The sequence below is a fragment of the Saccostrea echinata genome, unplaced genomic scaffold (assembly GCF_033153115.1).
Source record: "Saccostrea echinata isolate AGI-Se365-2 ecotype Australia unplaced genomic scaffold, CSIRO_AGI_Sech_v1 ptg000018l, whole genome shotgun sequence".
NCBI classification, from domain to species: Eukaryota; Metazoa; Mollusca; class Bivalvia; order Ostreida; family Ostreidae; genus Saccostrea; species Saccostrea echinata.
In genome coordinates, this window is record NW_026889767.1 from 3,776,576 (window position 1) to 3,797,690 (window position 21,115).

Here is a 21,115-nt window from a genome sequence, read left to right on the forward strand (position 1 = left end):
GCAGTAGGGAGTCTCAAGAACAAACTGATATTTATTATTAACTTAAAGGACACCCAATGAGAGTCAGAAATATGATGTTTACTTTTGCATTGGCTGATTCTATTTTTAGTAACAGCCAATAATTCATTCTGGTCAATATTCCAGGGAAAAACGCAAAAAAAGTTGATGTAAAAATGACAATTTCAATATTTAAAAGTAAAAAGAATAAACAACATAAGAAGAAAAGGGGAATGTTTTCTCACTAAATTGAGTCATAAAATTAAGTTGGAATCAAAATTTTTGTAATATCCCTATATATAACGCTGTCCCAAGAGCACAAATATTGGCATGGTGCCAAGAAATGATAATGATTCATTTTTTGTCAATTTTCAAGGAAATATTTCTAAGAAAGTGACGCTTCTTTTTCAGAATTTTATGCAATTAGAAACCTCTAAGACATTATCTCAGCAATATGTAAAATCCACCTTTGGACTCCCAAGGACATAAAAGTTACATCATAATGAAATTATCTCAAATTCAAATGATAGAAAAATTGGTGGGTTTTATAAGCTTAACATTTTAAGTAATTTAAATTAATTTCATGTAATATATTTACAGATATAAACAACAGAAATCATTTTGAATTTTATAAAAGCTATAAATAAATATTTTCCCTGCTTTTCCCGGGGAAAAACGTATTTTACAATTTATTTAGATTTTTGTAAGAATTATCTCCCTTGTTGCACTCTTCTGTAGAGAAGGTCGATGATGATATTATGTTTACGAACGGATGTCTGTCATCTAATCGTTTAGGCATAAATTATGTGTGATTTTAAGAAATTTGTCCCTTCCTGTGAATGTAATTTGTTACATACTAGTGGCCTATCTATAAAATACATGAATGTGACCAAAACTTATCAGTTTAACCCCTTTCATGGCATATGATAATTGTATAGTTATAGTGTAAACAAACATTCATAACTTCGTAAGTATTTCAAATATTAGGATAATTCTTGCATCATTAGAAAAAAATAATTACAATAAAATAATGTACAGATTTCTCTTTTATTATTTGTACAATATTTTTTGCAAGCTAGAGTTAAACTTCGCGCACTATTCGAGCAATTTTTGTCGTGGTCGAAATCAACGCAGTGGTAAGACACGTGTTGAATTTTTGGCACAGCATTTTATCATGTTTATAACAGCCTTAGAAATCCATGAATTTAGAAAAGAAAACCTCGATCTAATGAAATTGAAACTTATTACTTAATTTTTTTAAAAATGAACAGGTTAATTATAATTAAGGAAAAGTATTTTAATTTGGCAGGATTATTTTAAAATGTTACCTCACGATATCATTATGCATGTAAAAATATCAAAATATTGGACAAAGAAAGAAAGAACTATAAAAAAAATATATAATCATCTTTTGTTCTAGTAGATTTATGTTTGATATATCGTTCTATTGAAAAAAAAATACTGTTTTTATACCAAAAATACGAAGTCAAAAAAATTATGAAATCCATCGGGATCGATGTACAGTTCCGTAACCACCTGTAAACATAATGGCTTCCTGCGACGTTTTGTACATCCTCAGAAAAAGACTCAGGTGCATAAATTGTCAACGAGTTTTCGAATTCTGGCTCTGATTTTGATGAATATGATTCTGACAGCGAACATTCATTTGGTAGCGAGACGGATGTAGTGATGATGATACGGAATCAACATTGTTTGAATTTGACACAGGTACTTGGGTATTGGTTTATAAATATGTAATGTAAAAAAAAAAATAAAAATAATGAAACAAGCTGTTGATGAGAGCATGATTATATACAAGAGATTTTTTTGCAAGACAATATATGCCTAACAAACCTGTCAAGAGATATTTCAAGGTTGGTAGCAATAAAAATATCTGTATAAATTCAACAATATGGCAAAATACATATGCGACATATTCACATCTGCAGAATTATAAAATATGTAGTCTTTTTGGGGTGATGAAGAGGGAGGGAGAAGTTGAATAGGTCCAGGTGTTTTCGAAGATTGTTTAGTAATTGGGTAAATCAAGAATTGGATAGGGGATCTTCACTGTCAATTAAATCACCAGTAATGCCTCATATGATGGATGAATGATTATAAAGAAATCTAGCTGCAGAACTGTAGCTTTCCGAAAAAAAAATTGACAGACCGGAGAGCTACAGTGCCACCCAGAGGAAAACCTGTATATTTATTGCGCACAAAAAATGCGCTGTTTTTCGATTTATTTCTCCGTATTTTTAAACTGCAATCTCAAAATTTTACTGACCATGTGTTCCTAACACATTTTTGCACTATTCCCACATCAAAACATTTCCTATAATCTTTGTTAATAGCGCTCCTGGGCCTGAAATTAAGACCATCCAAAATTTCGCCTGTTAATACTGCCATTTTGTGTGGCTAGACAATTCGGCCAAACGCGCTTGGTAAAGATGTCAACTACAAAAGAAGTTGATAGAGGTCTAAGGAATTTTTTGAAATCAAGCTTTTGTGCAGTTGAGGTAACAATTTGGAGAAATAAATCCAGAACCGAGAGCAACTTTTTGTGCGCAATAAATATACAGTTTTTTCTATGGGTGGCACTGTAGCTCTCCGGTCTGTCAATTTTTTTTCGGAGAGCTACAGTTCTGCAGCTAAAAGAAATCTAATGAAACACAATATATTTTTTCAAATATTTATGAGATGTGATGAAAATGGCTACTGTTATGATTATTGGCTTTTTATGGAAAAGTTCATTTTTTTTCATGGAAGATCACGAGGAAAAAGAGTTGTCAAACACTTGTGCAGACTTTTCAATTTCAAAGGTCACCATGTGTTCCTTGACAGGTTTGTGTTTAAAACAACTAATATTATAAATATAGACTGGGAAATTATACTTTTTAAAGAACATTTTGTTTCATTCTTATATTTCTTGTGCAATTTCAGATTATTCACATCCATTTCCCTGGTAAGAGCTCAGCTTTACAATGGGATTTTCCACTGTGGAGCTATAAAGAATGAGTAGGAAGGGTTTCCAATGTAGTTACAGAATCCAGAAAAAAGAAGAGGAGAGACAGTGCAGATGCAACATGACCAATTACTTGCCACTGCTTGAAAAGATGAGAAAATGGTAAAGATATGTTATAACACAATCCATTTCTTCAAATTAAATTTAATCCTATCACACACTAACTGCAATTCATATACTGTAAACAGAGAAGTATAGAGAAAGTATAAATATAGGAATTGCCATGTCTGTCTGTCGATTTGCCACATGCAGTTTTTCCCTACTCTCTTACTTTGCTTCAAAGAAGATTAGAAGCTCTTGTTTTCTACAAAGATAGCCAGAAGAGTTTGTGAAGAATTTCACCCAAGTCATTTGATTACATTTTCTTAAATTGAATATATAAATGCAGCATTATCATAAATATGACATTTATCTAAAAAAAATCTTAGAATACGTGGTCTAGTATTGTTTATTTCAATTTAATCTAAAAACTGTCCTTTGTTACAGGTACATGCTTTGAGTACTACTTTAAGTCTTTTTGGAGACAGACCAGTTGTTCTTTGCACCAGGAGTGAAAATTTCAGTGCTTGTTAAATTTTCTCCAGAACTTATTGGACGCTACAGAGGAAGAAAATGGGGTCATACTGTACAGAATAGTTTGGGTACACCTCATATCTTTTGAAAGCTTGAGCCCTCGGAGTCAACCTGCAGATGGTGTACCAGTAATGGAGAAATAAAAAGAAAAAAGACAGTTTATGATTGAAGAAGCTTGCGTAGTGACCAATATTTTAGGGTATTTTGTATAGATGTTTTAAGAGCCATTCTCTGTAATGACTTGAACTTTTATATAGGAGCTGTGGCACGCATAGTCTCAGAATTTCTCCAAACTCTCTATAATAAAAGTCTTTGATACCGTAAACTCAAATCAGGCAAAAATTGGTTGCTACGTGTCATGGTTACCATAGCAACATGTCCTAAAGTTTGAAAAATGGCATCTCTCTGTAGGAAAGAAGTGTAGTGAATTTAAGAAATTAAGAAATGTATGTATTCTTTTTCGTCCAGTTTGACCCTTGACCTTTGACCTTGTGACCTCAAAATCTAGAGGGGTCATCTACTTTTCAACAAACCAGTGTACTAAATTTGATGTCAGTCAAGCAATGGGTCCTCTAGTTTTTGAATGATTAAAATCTACATACTAGTATATCTAGAGAAGTATAACCCTTCACCTTTGACCTTGTGATCTTCAAATTAAAAGGGGACATCTACTTATTACTGGGTACCAGTGTACTAAGTTTATTGTCTGTCAAGCAAATGTTTTTTTAAGATAAGAGAGCACAACACTTGGTCTATGACTGACAAACAGGTGCTAAGAAGTATGTGAATGTCATCCTTTTCAAAGAAAACATAAAATTATAGAATTCTGGTAATTACCCCCCACCCCACCCCCCACCCCATTCAACCCCCTAAGAAATACTTAAAATTGGTTAAAAACAGAAAATGTACTCCATGCTGATATTTTTCAACAACAAAATTTAATTTTTGAAAATAGTTAACTAAGCAAAAAGCCATTATGAAACTCGTTGCTGAAGTTCAGGGATGAGATAATTTGAAAATTGAAAAAAAAATGTCCAACTTTAAGTAAAAAATATAGACAAAAAACTTAAGAGTCCAAAGACCAATTTTTTAAATAATGTAGACAGACATGAGATTGAGTTAATTCTAAGTGTCACTTTCTGAGTTATAGGTTTTTGAAAAGTGAATATTTTCACCAGTTTTTTTTTTTTTAAATCTGGAAATATGCCAGATTTGTGACCTTTCTGCACTTAAACGGAGGCACAGTTTGTGATTAAGAAAAAATTACTGAAACAAGTGTATCTTGTTACCTTTTACCATATATGGATATTTTATATCATTATTAAATTAAATGCTGAATTTTTAAATATAAAATCCTAAAATAATCCCGTTTTCATCCTGTGTAAGGACAACAATTCTATTTTTAGTAACAGCGTTGAATAACCCCATTAAGTGAGACCATACTGAAAAAATTTTAGTGGCAAAATATTTCATATTCTATGAGAAATTCACACACAAAACATGAAGTTGATTGGAGAACCTTGCTCCCACCACTTTTTGCATGGTTTTCTCGTAGACATGCTCTTAAGGGGAGTAAAGAAAACAATTTGGCGTGAATTTCTGTTAATTAATAATTTGATGGTATCATCCAGTTGGGCTTAAATCATACCAATAATGACAGCATTTGAGATCATAAAAAACTTTTCAGCAACATTCCAAGTAGTTTAGAGCCTTTATGACGTCACAACTGACGTATTATTAGTAATGTCATGTACAATGGACCTATTCACAATAAAAACCATGTTTTGCCAGATATTTATTTCAGAAAATGATTATTCTTAGGGTTTTTTCCACAATAAGCGTTTTAAACGAAGAATAAATTGCTTTTCTCACATATTTTGTGAAATGTATAATTTTTTTATTGTTGTATGAATTGAATGTTAACGATTGACTCACAAATTAGTGATTATTTGATGCATCAAAATTTAAATATAAAATCAAATTTTATATTGGCCACACCCACGAACAACAACGATAAAAAGCATAAAAAATTGCATCGGCAATATCTATATCTATGGTAAGTATAAAAGTTGTTCTTGACTGAGGCTACATCTAACTTTTGGAAAATATGTCGAAAAAATTTTATAACGTTTTTATCACACCGTCGCATGTTCCAACCGTCGCACGTGCCTAATGGCGCATTATTTAACAAAATAAGTTACGTATGGAAAACAAGTATGGTGTCCTCTAACATTTAATGTATAGTACTCTTGTTGAATCGAAACTTTATTTTTGTGAAAAACACAGGGCCAAATTTGATGGTTCGTGGCTTTAGCTCTTTAAATGTGGAACCAATTTATCTCTCGCCAAAAAAATACTAAAGTTGACTATAGTTTTCCCTATCCATACATGAACATTTTTATATTGAATGGAAAAATTATACCTGTATATTCACAAATTATTTGCAAATCTTATATAAGTGTTATGGAATTTAAGAGATTATTATCTTCGAACTCCCAAAAATGAAAAAGAAAATCATAGTAAATCAAATTATCAAAGCATTAAATATAGTTAACTATGGTAAACTGTAGTTAACTATAGTAAACTATAGTTAACAATAGTAAACTATAGGTTACTATCATAGTTAACTTAATAAATTTTTGTTACACTGTTTTGTTACTCCTAGTTTTCCTGTGAATTAGTGGCAAATTTAACAATCATTTATTTGTTATATGTATGTCTGCTGATAAAAAAAAATAAAATGGTATTGCACATGGGGTATGTGAAGAACCGAGATGACTGCCTCCATAGCATGCTTCATTTCTAGAGTAATCCTTGCACGCCTAGGGTACAAGGGTTAATCCAAATCTTAACAATGAGTCATTAACAAAATTCCATATACTAGTGTCACTGTCAATTACGTTGAGTCTATAATCAGTAGAAATAAAATAGAAATTGTCCTGTTTAATTTCTTTGTCTGAACCCTTTATTCCAAACACAATCGGAAATACTTATTTGAAAGAGGCAATGTCGCATTATAAATCTGGGAATGTTACCACGTTACAGGCTCCTTTCCTTCTAAAATTGTGAATCAGGATTGTTGAAGACAAGTGATACAAAATTCAGTCAAAGTAACTGCATTTGCACCTATCGATGATTGCATTCTTAGATGCATATGTGTTTTATTATCACTTCAGAATGTGATAACGGATACTTTGGCATGGAGTGCAGGTCTAATTGCAGTGGACACTGTGCAGGAGGAATACCTTGCAACAAAATCAACGGATATTGTCTAGGAGGCTGTGCAGACGGATGGATAAATTCCTACTGCAATGGAAGTAAGTAGGTTTTTTTTTTCATTTTCGAACTTAGAGACTAAAACTTAAAATCCTCTATCCTTATTTACTTATACAGTCCAGTTACATATATTTGTAGGTCGTGATTGTCTATAATCAGTAAAATATCAAAATATGAAACAGATGTGGCCGACTCTGTGGGGTCTTTTATTTCGAGTTCAGTAGGATATATCGAGTCGACATTTGAATGAAAGTAACCATTTTTAATTAATAAAACGTCCTCGATATATCTAAATGTCGAGTTGAAGCGTTTTCTTCTTCTCTAGAAGATTTTCGTAAATAAATTCTCTTTCATAGAACTATAAAACAGGTAGGCTATATGGATCACTATTAGGCCCATCGCATTTTCGAACAGGTTGTTGAAAAACCTGGTCTGTTACAACGCGAAATGTAATAACAACGCAAAATGTAATAAACCGGGATTATTGCATTTTGCGTTATTACATTTTGCGTCCATATCAACGCAAAATGCAATAACGCAAAATGTAAAAACATACTTTTTAGGATTATCCATTTTGCGTTACTACATTTTTGCGTCGAGATCAACGCAAATCTAATAATGTAAAATGTGATAATCCTAAAAAGTATGTTTTTACATTTTGCGTTGTTACATTTTGCGTCGAGATTATGCAAAATGCAACAACACAAAATGTAATAACACACTTTTAAGTGAGTCAGGTTGAGAATAATTTTCAATTGAGTACTGGATGAAGAAAACAGATGCAAAAAAATGAACAAAAGGAAAAATAAACATATGCTAATTTTTTCATTAGATCTGATTTTATCATATATTGATTTCATTGGCCATTTAAAATCAGTTGATATCCAAATCATAGGTATTGCAAATTAGAAACGCGCGTGGTCACGTATGTGTGTTTGTGTGTGTGTGTGTGTGCGGGGGGGGGGGGGGGGAGTTATTTCGTTGATCAGTGTATCAGTTTGCTTTTGCTGTTTGATAGGCACATGCCTGAAATTTAGAAAAGAAATCTATTAATTTTTACTGGAAGGTGTAAATATACACTACTGGACTTAAAATCCCCTGATATTCTGATTATTCTCTGAAAATCTCTGATACACTCTGTACTTTCACTGTAAATTACTGTACTTGCCTCTGTATAACACAGTACATTACAGTACATTACTGTACAGAAGCACTGCATTTCACAGCACCTCACTGTACTTCACAGTACGCTTCCACTGTACATCACAGTACTCCACATTACTCCACAGTACGCAGTCACTGCTTTCCACTGTACGTCACAGATTTTAGCTGTACAGATTACTGTACTTCACAGTACGTTACTGTTTATCCCTGTACACATATACTGTACATTACAGTACAGCACAGTATTCCACAGTACTCTATCCTGTACTTCACTGTACGATACAGTTTTACCCTGTCCTTTTCTGAAAAACTCAGTATCCTAAAACTGATTTTCATTTTTTTTTTTCTCATTTTATTTATTATTTCCTTTTGTGTATTTCTAAAAGATTTTTAAGTAAATAGAAAGCCTTATTTCTAGTAAATGGCTGCATTATTTAAAAAATCTGTCATGACATTTTTTATTTTTTATAGATTTTTTTTATGTTACTTCTGTGCAAGCATTTTTGGGGTGATATTCCCATTTCACGTCTGATAGAAAAGGAAATTACCCGAGTCAAGATTATTTAAAAGTTTTTTTTTTTTTTTTTTTTTTGTTTTTTTTTTTAATTAATCTTTAATCAATTATCTTTTTCAAAGGCTACAATATTTCAATTCTCTATGTCTGTGTGTACGAAGGAACCTGAATAAAAAATCGATCATATCTATATGATTTTGATTTTACACCTTTAAAATAATTCTTTGTGTTGACTTAATTATTTTATATTAATACCCACTGATAATGTTCTCCTATATTTCTTTTGTAAACCACTAGCATTTACCACTCCCCTAACTCAGTTAACTTAAACTTGTTTAGATACGAAGTGATCATGGTGATGTACAGTTCAATAATACAATAATTTAAGTACTCTCATCTACTTTTTACGATTATTTATCCAGACACAAATATCAACCGCAACAAAATTTCTTCCTTTTATGATAATACTGTGTCCTTTACATTCTTTTTTAAATTTCTTATGCAAAATTTTTACATGACAATTGATTAAGGGTTCTGCAGATTATACATTTTTTATGTGCAATAGCTGAAACCGTTCATTCCTGCATGAACAGACAAAAAATAAAACATTTTATTCTCTAACTTATTCTTTCACTTAACAAGTTACGTATCCTATTATCATTTGAAAAAAGGAAAGGATACAAACAATGCAGGATAGAATAATTAATGATCATTTTGCTAATCTTAAAAAAATAGTATTACGGAACAGTATATTATTATAATACTAAAATATAAATAATATTTTTCAACAGGTTAAATGTGTTGTTTAAGGTGATATCTTATTCATTTTCCCCCCAAATTTCCTGCATGTTTATTTTCTGTTTTCAGCGCATTTTGTCATCGCTAGTCCAATGCAAGTTCTTAACAGTTTCTGTGTAGATCTCTGACCACTCGTAATTAAGGCTTATTGTTTAGAACCCGTCAAAGCAATTTACCCTATGCTTTCCTCAGATCAGAGTAAAAGGGGAGGTGCTTAGTTCTCGCCTTCGTCCAATCCGTGACTCTCTATATAATTTGTCAGTTTTCAACAAATGGTCTTTGCTTTTGAAATAGTTGTTGAAAATCACCTTGATTTTGCAATTTAACATAAGAGATAAATGAACAAATACATTTGTAAATATGTGAATGAATGAATGAGTGAATGAATAAAAAATAAATAAATAAATAAATAAATAAATAAATAAATAAATAAATAAATAAATAAATAAATAAATTAATTAATTAATTAATTAAAATAAATAATATTATACTTTAATTCAATGAATTTTTTTTTTCATGTTATTAAGAAAAGTGTTGATTTGTTAGATATACATATATTACAAGGTGCTGGCTCCACCCAACCCCATTTTTTTTCAGGTACATGTAAGGCGCGCTAGCTTGCTGCATATTTATTACTGATTCTTCTTTTCAAAGGTCATTTCCCTCCCCCACTTTTGGTATGGATCGAACTTTGTCACGTTATACTATTGCACATAAAAAAAAGACGAAAACTTACAGCCCCGCCCCTCCCCCGACGAAGTGAGATTATTACTCTTTTGGGTTTGTCGCCACCTGCACAAGAAAAAAAAACGATACAAATGGCCAGACTATTGATAAACAATCAAAGCGTGCATTTTTTAAACACCTAGACCACTTAATTGCAAAGTTTAGGCTATAATAACTGTATAGTACAATGTAGCATATTTAATTTTTACGAACAGTACAGAAAAATTCAAATATAATATACTACACTTGTTTAATTATTTATTCAATCATTGCATTATTTAGTAAACTACTGTTTGCCTGATTAATAATGCAATATTTGTGTCTGGACAATAAAAATATTTAAAACATAGTGCTTTAACACCGCTTGTTTATTAATTATTTGGAAATATTTCGGGGGGGGGGGGCTTATATACAAATAATGTAGATGTCTCCTTTATATTCGATTCAAGTTCAGTTTTGATCAATGTTAAATTAACTTTTGAGCTTTAAAACTCATCTACACAAGTAAATAGAAACTTATATACATGTACAGGTAGGTTTACTTGAGAATGTAATATTATAACTAATGAATTTATCTAAATACACACTTTCTACACACGTGTACATGTACATCTGAAATTAAACTTTAAAACTATTTTCTTTTAAATTAAAATAGATAAATTATTAAGAGTTAATGATTAAACAATATTTCCATCGGGATTTTTCATCTATTTTGAACATGTCAGCTTTGTCAGTTTGACAACGATAAAATTGTTTGATCTGATATGTAATTCAGCCTTAATTAATCTTCAAAGACGGAAGGCCCGAGATTGTTGTGAACTCTATTTACAAGCATCAATTATAGTTTTAATTGCAAATGGTCATTCATGGCCAAATGGGAATCCACATCTGTAGCAGAGAAATACATGACTCACGGTTTACCCCAGCCTGTATGCTGGAGATCTCATCACTACTGAAATCCATGTACAGTAAATTACTATAACATCCGCATAATATGTATCGTGGAGTTCTTAACGTTACTAAAAAGTACAATAAATAAATTAAACAAATATATGTTATATGATTAAATTTTTCATGGTTAACGTCGCAATACTAGAATCGCTGAAATGGGGTTTCAAGACACGCGATTTAAACAGAAACTGAGAGGGGGGTATTTGTGCAACCATTTAATCTCGGAATACACTTTTAATCTTATTAATTGAGGTTGTTTTTGTATTGAACTGCTGGCAGTTTTTAATGTATTTGAAAATCTATAAAATCGAAGAGCAAGATCAAAAGTTCTTTGTCTGACAGAAATTTCATTCTTAACAAAGCCCCCCCCCCCCCCCCCCCCCCTTTACAAGATTGACATTGTAAAACGTCGATTCAAATCCTAGCATTTTTTACATTATAAATATGTAACTTATTATCTTCTTGTAAAAAGCTTATTCATCAAGAAACCAATTCAATTATCATAAAGTCTCATAAGAAAGTATTTACTATAATCAATGTTGGCCCAATGCTGGACAGCAAAAACTTGTGTCCAGGCCATCCTTAAAAAAATGTTTGGTTGCCCTCTCCTGAAAGACTGCCTAAAAAGAACCGACTTATCTTTTTTTTTTTTTTTACCTCCAAGAAAAAAAAAATTCATGCATTGCCGAAAATACATTTTGAAATTCAAAATTGAAGTTGAAATTTTCTGGGAAAAAAAAATCCCACCTACTTCCCAACCCAAGTTTTCATCCTGAGTTGGTAGAGGGCAAGCAAACATTATTTTAAAGTCGACCATACTTGTCCCCCTTCCCTTCTATTATTAGTACATGTACTAGTTTTGATCAGACATGGATCTTTTGTTTCACCCTTAGTAACAGTCATTTGGTACATGTACTTGTTTTTTTGTGGATCACTGATTCTCTAGAAAGTCAAAGCTTATCAATAAATTTCTTTATTGCAGTAAAATACTCTGGAATTCATTCTCAACCACACTGAGCACATACAAAAGTAAACACATTTAAACATGCAAATCATCATGATAACAAATATATGCATTTTATCACATCATGATCATTGATGGGAGACAAATTTGATTACAGTACTTGTTTAACTTTCTACATACAACAAGATACGTCTGAGAATGTTGTTGTTGTAATTTGACTGTATAAATAAAAGATCACATATAGAAGTGGAATACACATGTACTATATTAAAAAAAAACACTGACTCTGATATTTCATTTCAACTTAATTTTGTAAATACATCAATAACTAGATTTAAAAAAAAATAACATAAACTGGTATAAAAAAGAAAGGAAAACCTGAGTGGATTTCAAGGTGCTTTCTTTGCCTTCAGCATAAACTTGTGTTTAAAAAGTAAACAAGACTGTGCTATTTTGTGCTTTGATTCAGTTTCTCTATACACATGTATACATGCACACCACATCACATAAACAGTAACACAGAGTCTTAAAAGACATATTATCCGTACATATATACATGTATATATATATATATATATATGTACATTGTATATGCTATTCTTCTGAAAGCAAAGACATAACATAAGAACATTTACAGACAGTCATGTATCCCGCTAAGCACTGATAATCCAAACACCGTTGTCCTTCATGTGAACAAGGGGCCTGCTGATTACACTTACATGGAACAGCTGCTGTCCTAGTATATTTTCCTGGAAGAAGAAATACTTCCCAACTTTTTCGGCAATTGGATACACATCTACAATAACCCAGTTTTGGACTGCTCCACATAACATGTGTTCAAGAAAGAAACATATTTGTCCAAAGAGAAGTCCACCACTTCCAGGAAGCTTGACAACTGAAGGTTCTCTGCGTCCCTTGAATCGGGTTCCAATATAACGGATCTGTCGGCCACACTCATCTGTAATGTCCAGTGTTGAATAGTTTTCAGTCACTTCAGATGAAAACTGCAATGTGCTTAACTTAAGGTTTATAAGATAAAAGTTCATCATGAACTGCCTCATTTCTGGTGTAATTTGGGATATGGTATTCTTCCTTGTGTGGTTTTCTTGAGGAGAAAAGCTGAATCCATCTCTCATCTGCTCCATGATCTGCTGACTAGTTTTTACAAGGGTCTTTTCATTGATAGACAGGTTGCCAGGGTTGAACCTTCCACTGAGTATCATATATACACACCAGTCATATATCTAGAAACAAAAAAAAATAACACTACAGATCAGTATAGTGTAAATAAAGAAGCCTTTAAAATTAGGGGTTTTCCCTACAAATCAATTATACTTTTATTTGCATGTCAATCATTTGTGGCCAGTTTCATGTACAGTGGCAGGTAGTGATGGGAAATCAGACTTTTTTTCATAATTGATTACTGGAATAATCAGACACTCTATAATCAATTAATAACTGATTGGTGGCCATTTCAATTAGATATTTGATTTTACGATTTAATCAATTAATCAGAACATCACTAGTGGCAATTAAGTTCATAACATTTAGAAACACAAAGCACTATATTTAGGATATACAAGAGAATTGGTGAACAAGGCAATTTTGCCCAAAAAATATTCCTCAGAAAAGTTTTCTTTATTGTAATCTCAAAACTTTTAATAAAGAGAACTTTACTCTAAATGCTTAATTCACAAAGTGAATATGATTTTTATACATCTGAAGCTACATGTGTAGGCATTCTTGCCATTCTGCATGCCTTGTTCACCCATCTCCTTTAATATCAAGATATGCCATGTGCATTATTCATGGATTTGCTTTAGGATGAACAGTTTTAAAAATGTTGAATAAATAATATGCACCAAAATATGTATTTCTTTATTACATTCAGTATAATGTAACAAACATTGTAGCATTTAAAATTTTCACCAATCAAAAACCATTGCAACCTTGAGTGCACCTTAGTTGATAATAGTCTTCTTTGGTTGAAAATATTCAGGGTTTCCTTAATCCTCATGCACTATTCACCTTTAGTTAAATTATCAACTATTTATGATATAAACAATGATATAAAACAATGTGTTTGCTAGTAAAAAAAAATACTTTCATGCACATTTACTCATTCATTTTAGGCTTCCAAGTAAAATCTACACATAGTTTTGGAATTGTAAAGTCTATCTTACCACATATGTTTCCATGACTGTGGATTCTTCCATTCCCTTCCTCAGACACTGTCTTGTCACCCATCCATTAGCTCTTTCATAAGGGAACAACCAACGGCCATACATGGGTCCGTAGTTTGCCAAATCATCCACAATGTGGTGAATGAGATGAGTAGTAAGGTTCTGAAATCCACATAAAAAATATTAATGCAATGTCCTTGGTTACCGATAGAAAATCAATCATAATCTTTTAAGATTCAGAGTAAATTAATTAGGCCCATAATTGAAAATACTAAATTCAGTGCTCATCCTTTTTTAACATTTTCACAATTGATTACAACATTTCATTTCAAAAGCTTAACCAATGATCATGGTTTAATAGTGAATTTTGTCTACTTAATGTCATCTATTGAATTAATCACATTTTCTAAATTATATAGTTGCTCAATAAAAACTTTTTAGTATACAATTTCCCCATATTTGGTAAATCTCATTTGACTATGGACTTGTGGCGAATATTCCAACATGTGCGAATTACATACATCTCACCTGCATTGCCAAAGGAAAATCTCTCTCGAGACAAGATAGAGCTTCATGCGTGTCTGCCTGGAGATGGGCAAGATCAAGAACGGTCAACTTAGGCGACACAATTCTTCTTATAACATCACAGAGTTGTTGCAGAGTTCTTTCTTGAGTCATAGGAAGAAGATCCTTGATGCACCATTCAAAAGCCCCAGAAGTGACAAACTGCAATTACAATATCAATAGACAATTGTAGAAATTCCAAGTAAAATTCCTGATGATTTGAATATATAAACCTATTTATAAATCTTAATGTGCTTTGAAATGAATTTGATTTAATGTTGCTTTTTCCATGTAAACATTGGTAAAAGTTAATTTCCCACATGCCTTAGAATTAACATTTTAAGTGATATATTCGGAATATTCTATTAATTAACTCACAGTAAATACATGTGGATCTTTTCTTGATATCCATTAATTTGGTTTAAAAATGTAGTGCTTTTAAAATCATGTTAAACATACATTCATGTGTCAAGTAAAAATTTAAAAATTACAAGTAAAATGATGCATTAACATGATTAAAGAGTTATAATATCTTGTAGATGGAGCACTTTTCAGATTGTATTATATACTTTTAGCTTAAATTATACAAATTATAACTAACCTGCAGTTTAGCATTCATTGTCCTTAAAGTCCATAGCTTGGTAAAATGTGGCCCTGGAGTAATTTCATGTGAGTGGCTGTACACAATGGAGGAAGCTCTTTCATCTGCAATTTTAATCTGCTCCTTAGTCAGCGACCACGGTGTTGAATCAACTACTGTCTGTTCACTTTCATCATTTCCTTTCTTCTTCTTTTTGGGGCGATCAATACTGGCCTGCTTCTCAGCACCTCTTGTCCAAACTTCATCAAAGCGGCCAAAACTCTTTTCACATGACATGACTTTTTGTGTATTCTGTTTACCAACTAGCATTTCCATCAGGTGACTGATAAAGTCTGCCAAGGTATGCATGCCATCTGGTGACATCTGTCTAATCCTGTTGTGGTAAGGAAGCTGTTGTAGAATATAATTTCCTTTCAACCCTGTTGACTTCTGTTGGTTTGCTTTCTGTGTTTTGTTTGGTTTTAATTCATACTGGATGCGCATTCTGTTCTCCTCCTCCTGAGTATATGGAGTTGGTTTGCTTCTTTCTTCTTGTCCATCTATGGCGAATCCCCGGGCACTCCGCAAAGGATGACCAAAGGGAAGAAACTGTCTGCTTGAAATGTGAATTGTCTTCCTTAAATGCTTGCAGTAGTGTCCTTTTTCTCTGCAGTATGGGCAAGATCTCAAACTTGCGTGACCGGTCAAATGCATCACTTTGGAATAGGCAGGAATGTCACACAAATACTGCAGGAGTGCAACTTTAACCATCATTGGAGCTGATAGGTATGAATTATATACCGGGAATTCTGTGAGAGTCAGAAGTTCGTCTACCACAATGGATAGGCATGGATCCAATGATTTTGGTTCGCAGCCATTTACTCCACTTGGTATAATTCCCATAAGGAGCATTGGTCCAAGCAATTGTCGGATTGATGGTGGCAAAGTAATCCACGTCAACATGATGGGCCACATGGACTTCTGACAAACATTGTTCTTGTTAGGATTGACACCATCCGTAAACAATGAGAGTGGCACACATAACTCTGGATTCTTATTTTCAAAGATCTCTCCTGGTTCAAACCATGATTTAAAAAGTTCACCATCTGTGAAGTCACTGAGAATGCCATCTCTTTTTACATGAACTTTTTCTGCATACAGTAGTCTGCATAAGTTAGGAGTCCCATACCATCTGGCTAGCCTAGGTCCAAGGGGCATGTATGTAAATATCTTCCTGCTCTTCCTGGGCTCATCACATACAGGACAGTCACTTAAAGCTGAGTAAAGAAGGGCTCCAGAATCCCGATAAACAATACAATCATTTACACATGCATCATATTTTTCCAGTGGCATAAGGAATGGAGAAATAAATGCCTTTGCCTCCTTGTATGACCCAGGAAGATAGTTTGGTTGTGGTAACGATGATTTTTCACACTGAAGAGTGTCAGAAAGTGCTGTCTTGGACATTCCATGGTTCATAGCAAAGGTATACAAGTGCTTGGTCACTGCCTCCAATACATTTGTGGTTGAACCCTCATAGAGTGGCTGCTGATACTTCTTCTGTTGGTACAAATCCAAGGACAGGTCAAATCTTGGCTTGAATGCAGATGCAAAACTGTTTGTGATATATTCTTGATGTGAATAGAAGGTATGCTTGGAAACCCATGCTCCTTGACACTCCCAGCATATACAGAATCTCTGAGAACCTGAAACAATTGAAATAAAATAATGATTGACATATTAGATTTGAAGTGAAGGAAATTTAACACACAGTTTGACTCAAGTTCTTAAACTGCTCCCAAACATCAAACATCTGATTGATTAAATTTTAAAAAAAAAAAATACTAGTAGTCTTTAAAATTAAGTATTACATATTCATAATCAAGTTTTATCATTATCAGTGTATTATTCATGACTGAATTAAAAATTGTCAACAAAAACAACTTAATATCAAAATATATATTCATAAATTACCATTATTTACTTTCTCCATAACTGCTCGGAAAATTGTACATATAAACAAAAGTACTAAGAGACATTGCATGCTATAAATAAAATCAAACTAAGCTAGCAGTATGTCTTTCCTTGCTGAAATGCTGGATAAACTGATGAACTAGAGGAATGGGCTACTGTGTTTGTTAATATTGCATAACATTATAGCATCAAAGGGGATGATCAACTAACTGATGTACCCAACATCAATTGCAAGGGATTTGTATGTGTATAGGGCCACTGAATTAACAGGCTTCTGGATTTTGCTCCAGTTTTGAATTAACATCAGTGAAATTCTGAGATTTTTTCATTAAATCCTTCTTAATTTCATGGATTTAATTAAATTTTAAAATTAAAAGTATGTCCTGTTCAGTATACATGGTATATGCATAATTTTAGATAGAAGTCAAATCCTTCATTACATTTACAATGGAATTTATATTAACAATTCCAAGGTGTTTAAAATTAGTTTACAGCATCCAAATAATTAAAAAAAAGATAAATAATTTATAAAATATAATTAATCATGATAATTAGATGTAAACCATGCATGCATGTTGTGATAGCAGTAAAAACAATTTTAAAATCATTTAGGGAGATCAATGAAAACAAAATACCTAGTACCTATTTTCAAAAGGTTTAATTCATTTAATTATGAGAACACCAATTACTTCTTAAGTGCACAAAGAATGTTGTCAATTACAGTCATCATTCAGTACTTTGACAACACTTGGACTAACAATAAACTTCAATTGACTGTGTTCATTTTGTGGAAATATTGGCCATCATGTCTACCAGTGCAAATGTGAACCCCCTATTTTCATCTCTGAGCTTTAATCAAGATCAAGACTTTGGTGTAAACTCCCATCCATACCCAAATTCAGTGCAGGTGTATAACAGACAGTGTGGTTTCAACTGTATTTGTTGTGCTCGTATGCAACTTGGCAACTACTGTTCATGTGCCTATCCAAAGCAGTCCACTGCAACACAGACAGAGGAATATGACACAGTCCCAATGTCTATGGTAAAGGAAAATTTGTGGAAAAGAGGAACTTCTGAACATGCAGCACTGCAGGTAATTTTAATTTTATGATCTAAATACCTGAAACTTTCAAATATGTCTTTGGACTTGTTTGCACTTTATACACTTATTTTACATGAGAATCCAAATGTTCAAAATAAATTACTTTATTTAATAAAATAAAACATTATAAATTTATATGACATGAAAACTTGTAATCCAATTAGTGTACAGACAAAATTATCCACCCCTCTTACTCAGAATGTGTGGTCAAAAGAATATATATTCACCTTTTTTTAAATATGTTTTTAAGGGAGTTTTAATGAGTACATTTTACAACAGCTTATTTAATAAAGTAAACATCTGGAACAATTTACTTTAAATAACCTCTTTTTTTTAAAGATATCTTAAGATCTAAGATACATGTGTAGCAGTAAAAAAAATATATATAATTGAAATTTGTAAGTTTTTTTCATATGTAATGAATTTTGAAGAAAATATTTGTTAAGTAATTAATCAAGATTAAAATTTTGATATTTTTAAAGATATATATGTAATTACAATATCATGTACATTTGTCGCATATAACATGTATAACCAAACTAAATTGTAAAAGACCTGAAATCAGTACCTGCAGTCACTTTACAGACAGTCAGGTTTGAAATGGATTTGAAATGGAATTTAAACAATGTTAAAGCTAGAATCTAGTATTTTGGTTATTTTTTTTTTTTTTATTTTTATTTGGAATCCCTTAATTTTGTCAATTGTTCAAACAATGTTTCAGTATTCAGGCCATTTTGATTGACAGAATAATTTGTTTTAGATTTTTCTTTTATATTTTTGTGTCATGCGATTTATATGTAGGCATGTACCTATAAAAATGAGTGAATATTATTCAAACATGTAAAAGTGCATTAATTATTAATTTATCCATTGCATTATAGTCATTTTAAACTGATCAAGATATGCAAATGTAAAAGGAAAAGTTGTCTAATGAAAAAAAAAAACTAAGAATTAAAGATCCTTTTTTGCAAAATTCAAACCAATTAAATCAAGCAACTGAATATATATATATACATAAATTGACAATGTATATGAATGCATGGAAAAAATTAATTTAGAATTATTTTTTTTTTGCTCAGAGAATGATCAACAGCACCATTGAAAAGTATCAGCTGGTCAGTGCCAAGGATCGCCACCTACCCGCAGCTGTTTCAGAGATAAGGAGTTATCTCAGTGTAAATTCCACACTAGAGACAGTTGAGGAAAAGAAGATTTCTGACAGACTTAAGAAATCCCTGGAATGGAGGAGATACTATGCCAAAAAAAGGTATATTCTGAGGTTCCAAAGTCATTATAATAATTATTATAAAACAAAGTTATCTATGAAGTCAGTGTGATAAGTACATTGGATTAAAGAAATACTTGATTTCACAATTACTTAACTTTGTGGAACTCTTTCGCGGTTGTATGTTCGTTCGCCCTAAAACTTGTTCGCCCTTGACGCCGTTCGCCCTAATTCTCGTTCGCCCAGAGTCCGTTCGCCCTAAAACTTGTTCGCCCAGGGTCCGTTCGCTCTATTTATATTGCGGAAAGTTGAATAATGAACCAATGGATTTTTTTCGATAATAGTTTGATGAATTTTCATCTTCCTTCTTCCTATATATCATTTTTTAGATCAAAGGTCTCATATCTTCAAAGGTAAAACCTTGCTTATCCGTTGCTCAGCTCCATAATGGGCCTATTAACGTCTCAGTCCTTTAATTGTTATCAAAACATACCGCGGATTGTTAAAAAAACACGGATATGATCCCCGAAATTGCAGTGACATTATTAAGTATAATTAAACCAATTAAGCATGTAGTTTAATAAAGAACAAATTTATTAACTGGGGGAAAAGAGAAAAAAAAACACGAAGTCGTAAAATATTGAATAAAATAAATAAAATAAAACATAAATGATGATAAATAATAATATTAACTATATACTGTATATATATGCATATATATTAGGGCGAACGAGAAATAGGGCAAACCAGAATTAGGGCGAACGGACCCTGCGCGAACGGACTCATGCGAACAGGTAGATAGGGCGAACGGACCCGATACCCTCTTTCGCAGTGGAGGTAGGAAATGTCTGTTGGATGGGGGGCAATGTGCTATTGAATACAATATGAGATCGATCATTATGAAATTTATAAAGACAGATAAGAAAGAAATCCTAGTGTAATATCTTGCTGAACAAGCCTAATAAAACTTTTAAAGGAGTTAGTCCTCATATGTTACATCTTTTACCATACTTTTCACTTAGCGGACTCTTCTCATTAAATTCAACCATTTCTTTATGAAAATCGTTACTTTTGGAAGGTGAATTTCGAATTTGACAGTCTACTATTTTGAGTTAAATCCTCAGCAATACATTGTACTTTCGGCATAATGATTGTTCAAATCATTAGATTGTCAGTACTGCATGTAAACAATGTTATGCCCCAAAAATCTTGCGAGATTTAGAGCTTTTTCGACTCCCACACAAAAGAGCGTAGTAAGTTAGATAACTGCGAGGTACTCGCAATACTGCATATTTTGAGAACTTAACTTTTTTGTGTTAAAAACATAGTACTTTAACAATACAAATACACAAGCTATCATTTTATATTTTTTAATCCTCCACTTCACTCACAGGTCTCATGCAACCAGCAATGGAATACCAGTGCGACATGTCATTAAGAAAAAAAAATCAGGATCTGACAAGGAAAACAGACAGCCTTCTCCCACTGGTGATGAGGAA

At 32.3% G+C, this 21,115-nt stretch overlaps 2 protein-coding genes across 2 annotated transcripts in view; one reads left to right on the forward strand and one right to left on the reverse strand.

Moving 5' to 3' along the window:
- LOC133189382 (uncharacterized) overlaps positions 1-21,115 on the forward strand; it is a 433,972-nt gene that overhangs the window by 106,288 nt on the left and 306,569 nt on the right. Inside the window, exon 10 of the mRNA XM_061324761.1 lies at positions 6,772-6,912. Coding sequence (XP_061180745.1) covers positions 6,772-6,912 — 141 coding nt within the window. The remainder of the gene's footprint in view (positions 1-6,771; positions 6,913-21,115) is intronic.
- On the reverse strand, positions 12,022-17,015 carry LOC133189384 (uncharacterized). The gene is made up of 4 exons (XM_061324765.1): positions 15,337-17,015; positions 14,700-14,897; positions 14,172-14,333; positions 12,022-13,232 (listed from the first exon to the last, which is right to left on the reverse strand). Exons 1-4 carry the CDS (start codon positions 16,792-16,794, stop codon positions 12,642-12,644), a joined length of 2,409 nt encoding a protein of 802 aa, XP_061180749.1. The 5' UTR covers positions 16,795-17,015; the 3' UTR covers positions 12,022-12,641.

Excerpts from the sequence above, each read along its gene's own strand:
- LOC133189384 (XM_061324765.1), bottom strand. The coding sequence starts at position 16,794 with ATGAACCATGGAATGTCCAAGACAGCACTTTCTGACACTCTTCAGTGT. Across the intron at positions 14,334-14,699 it reads ATTTTCCTTTGGCAATGCAG|AACCTTACTACTCATCTCAT; the intron begins GTGAGATGTATG and ends TGTGGATTTCAG. Across the intron at positions 13,233-14,171 it reads CAGTCATGGAAACATATGTG|ATATATGACTGGTGTGTATA; the intron begins GTAAGATAGACT and ends TTTTGTTTCTAG.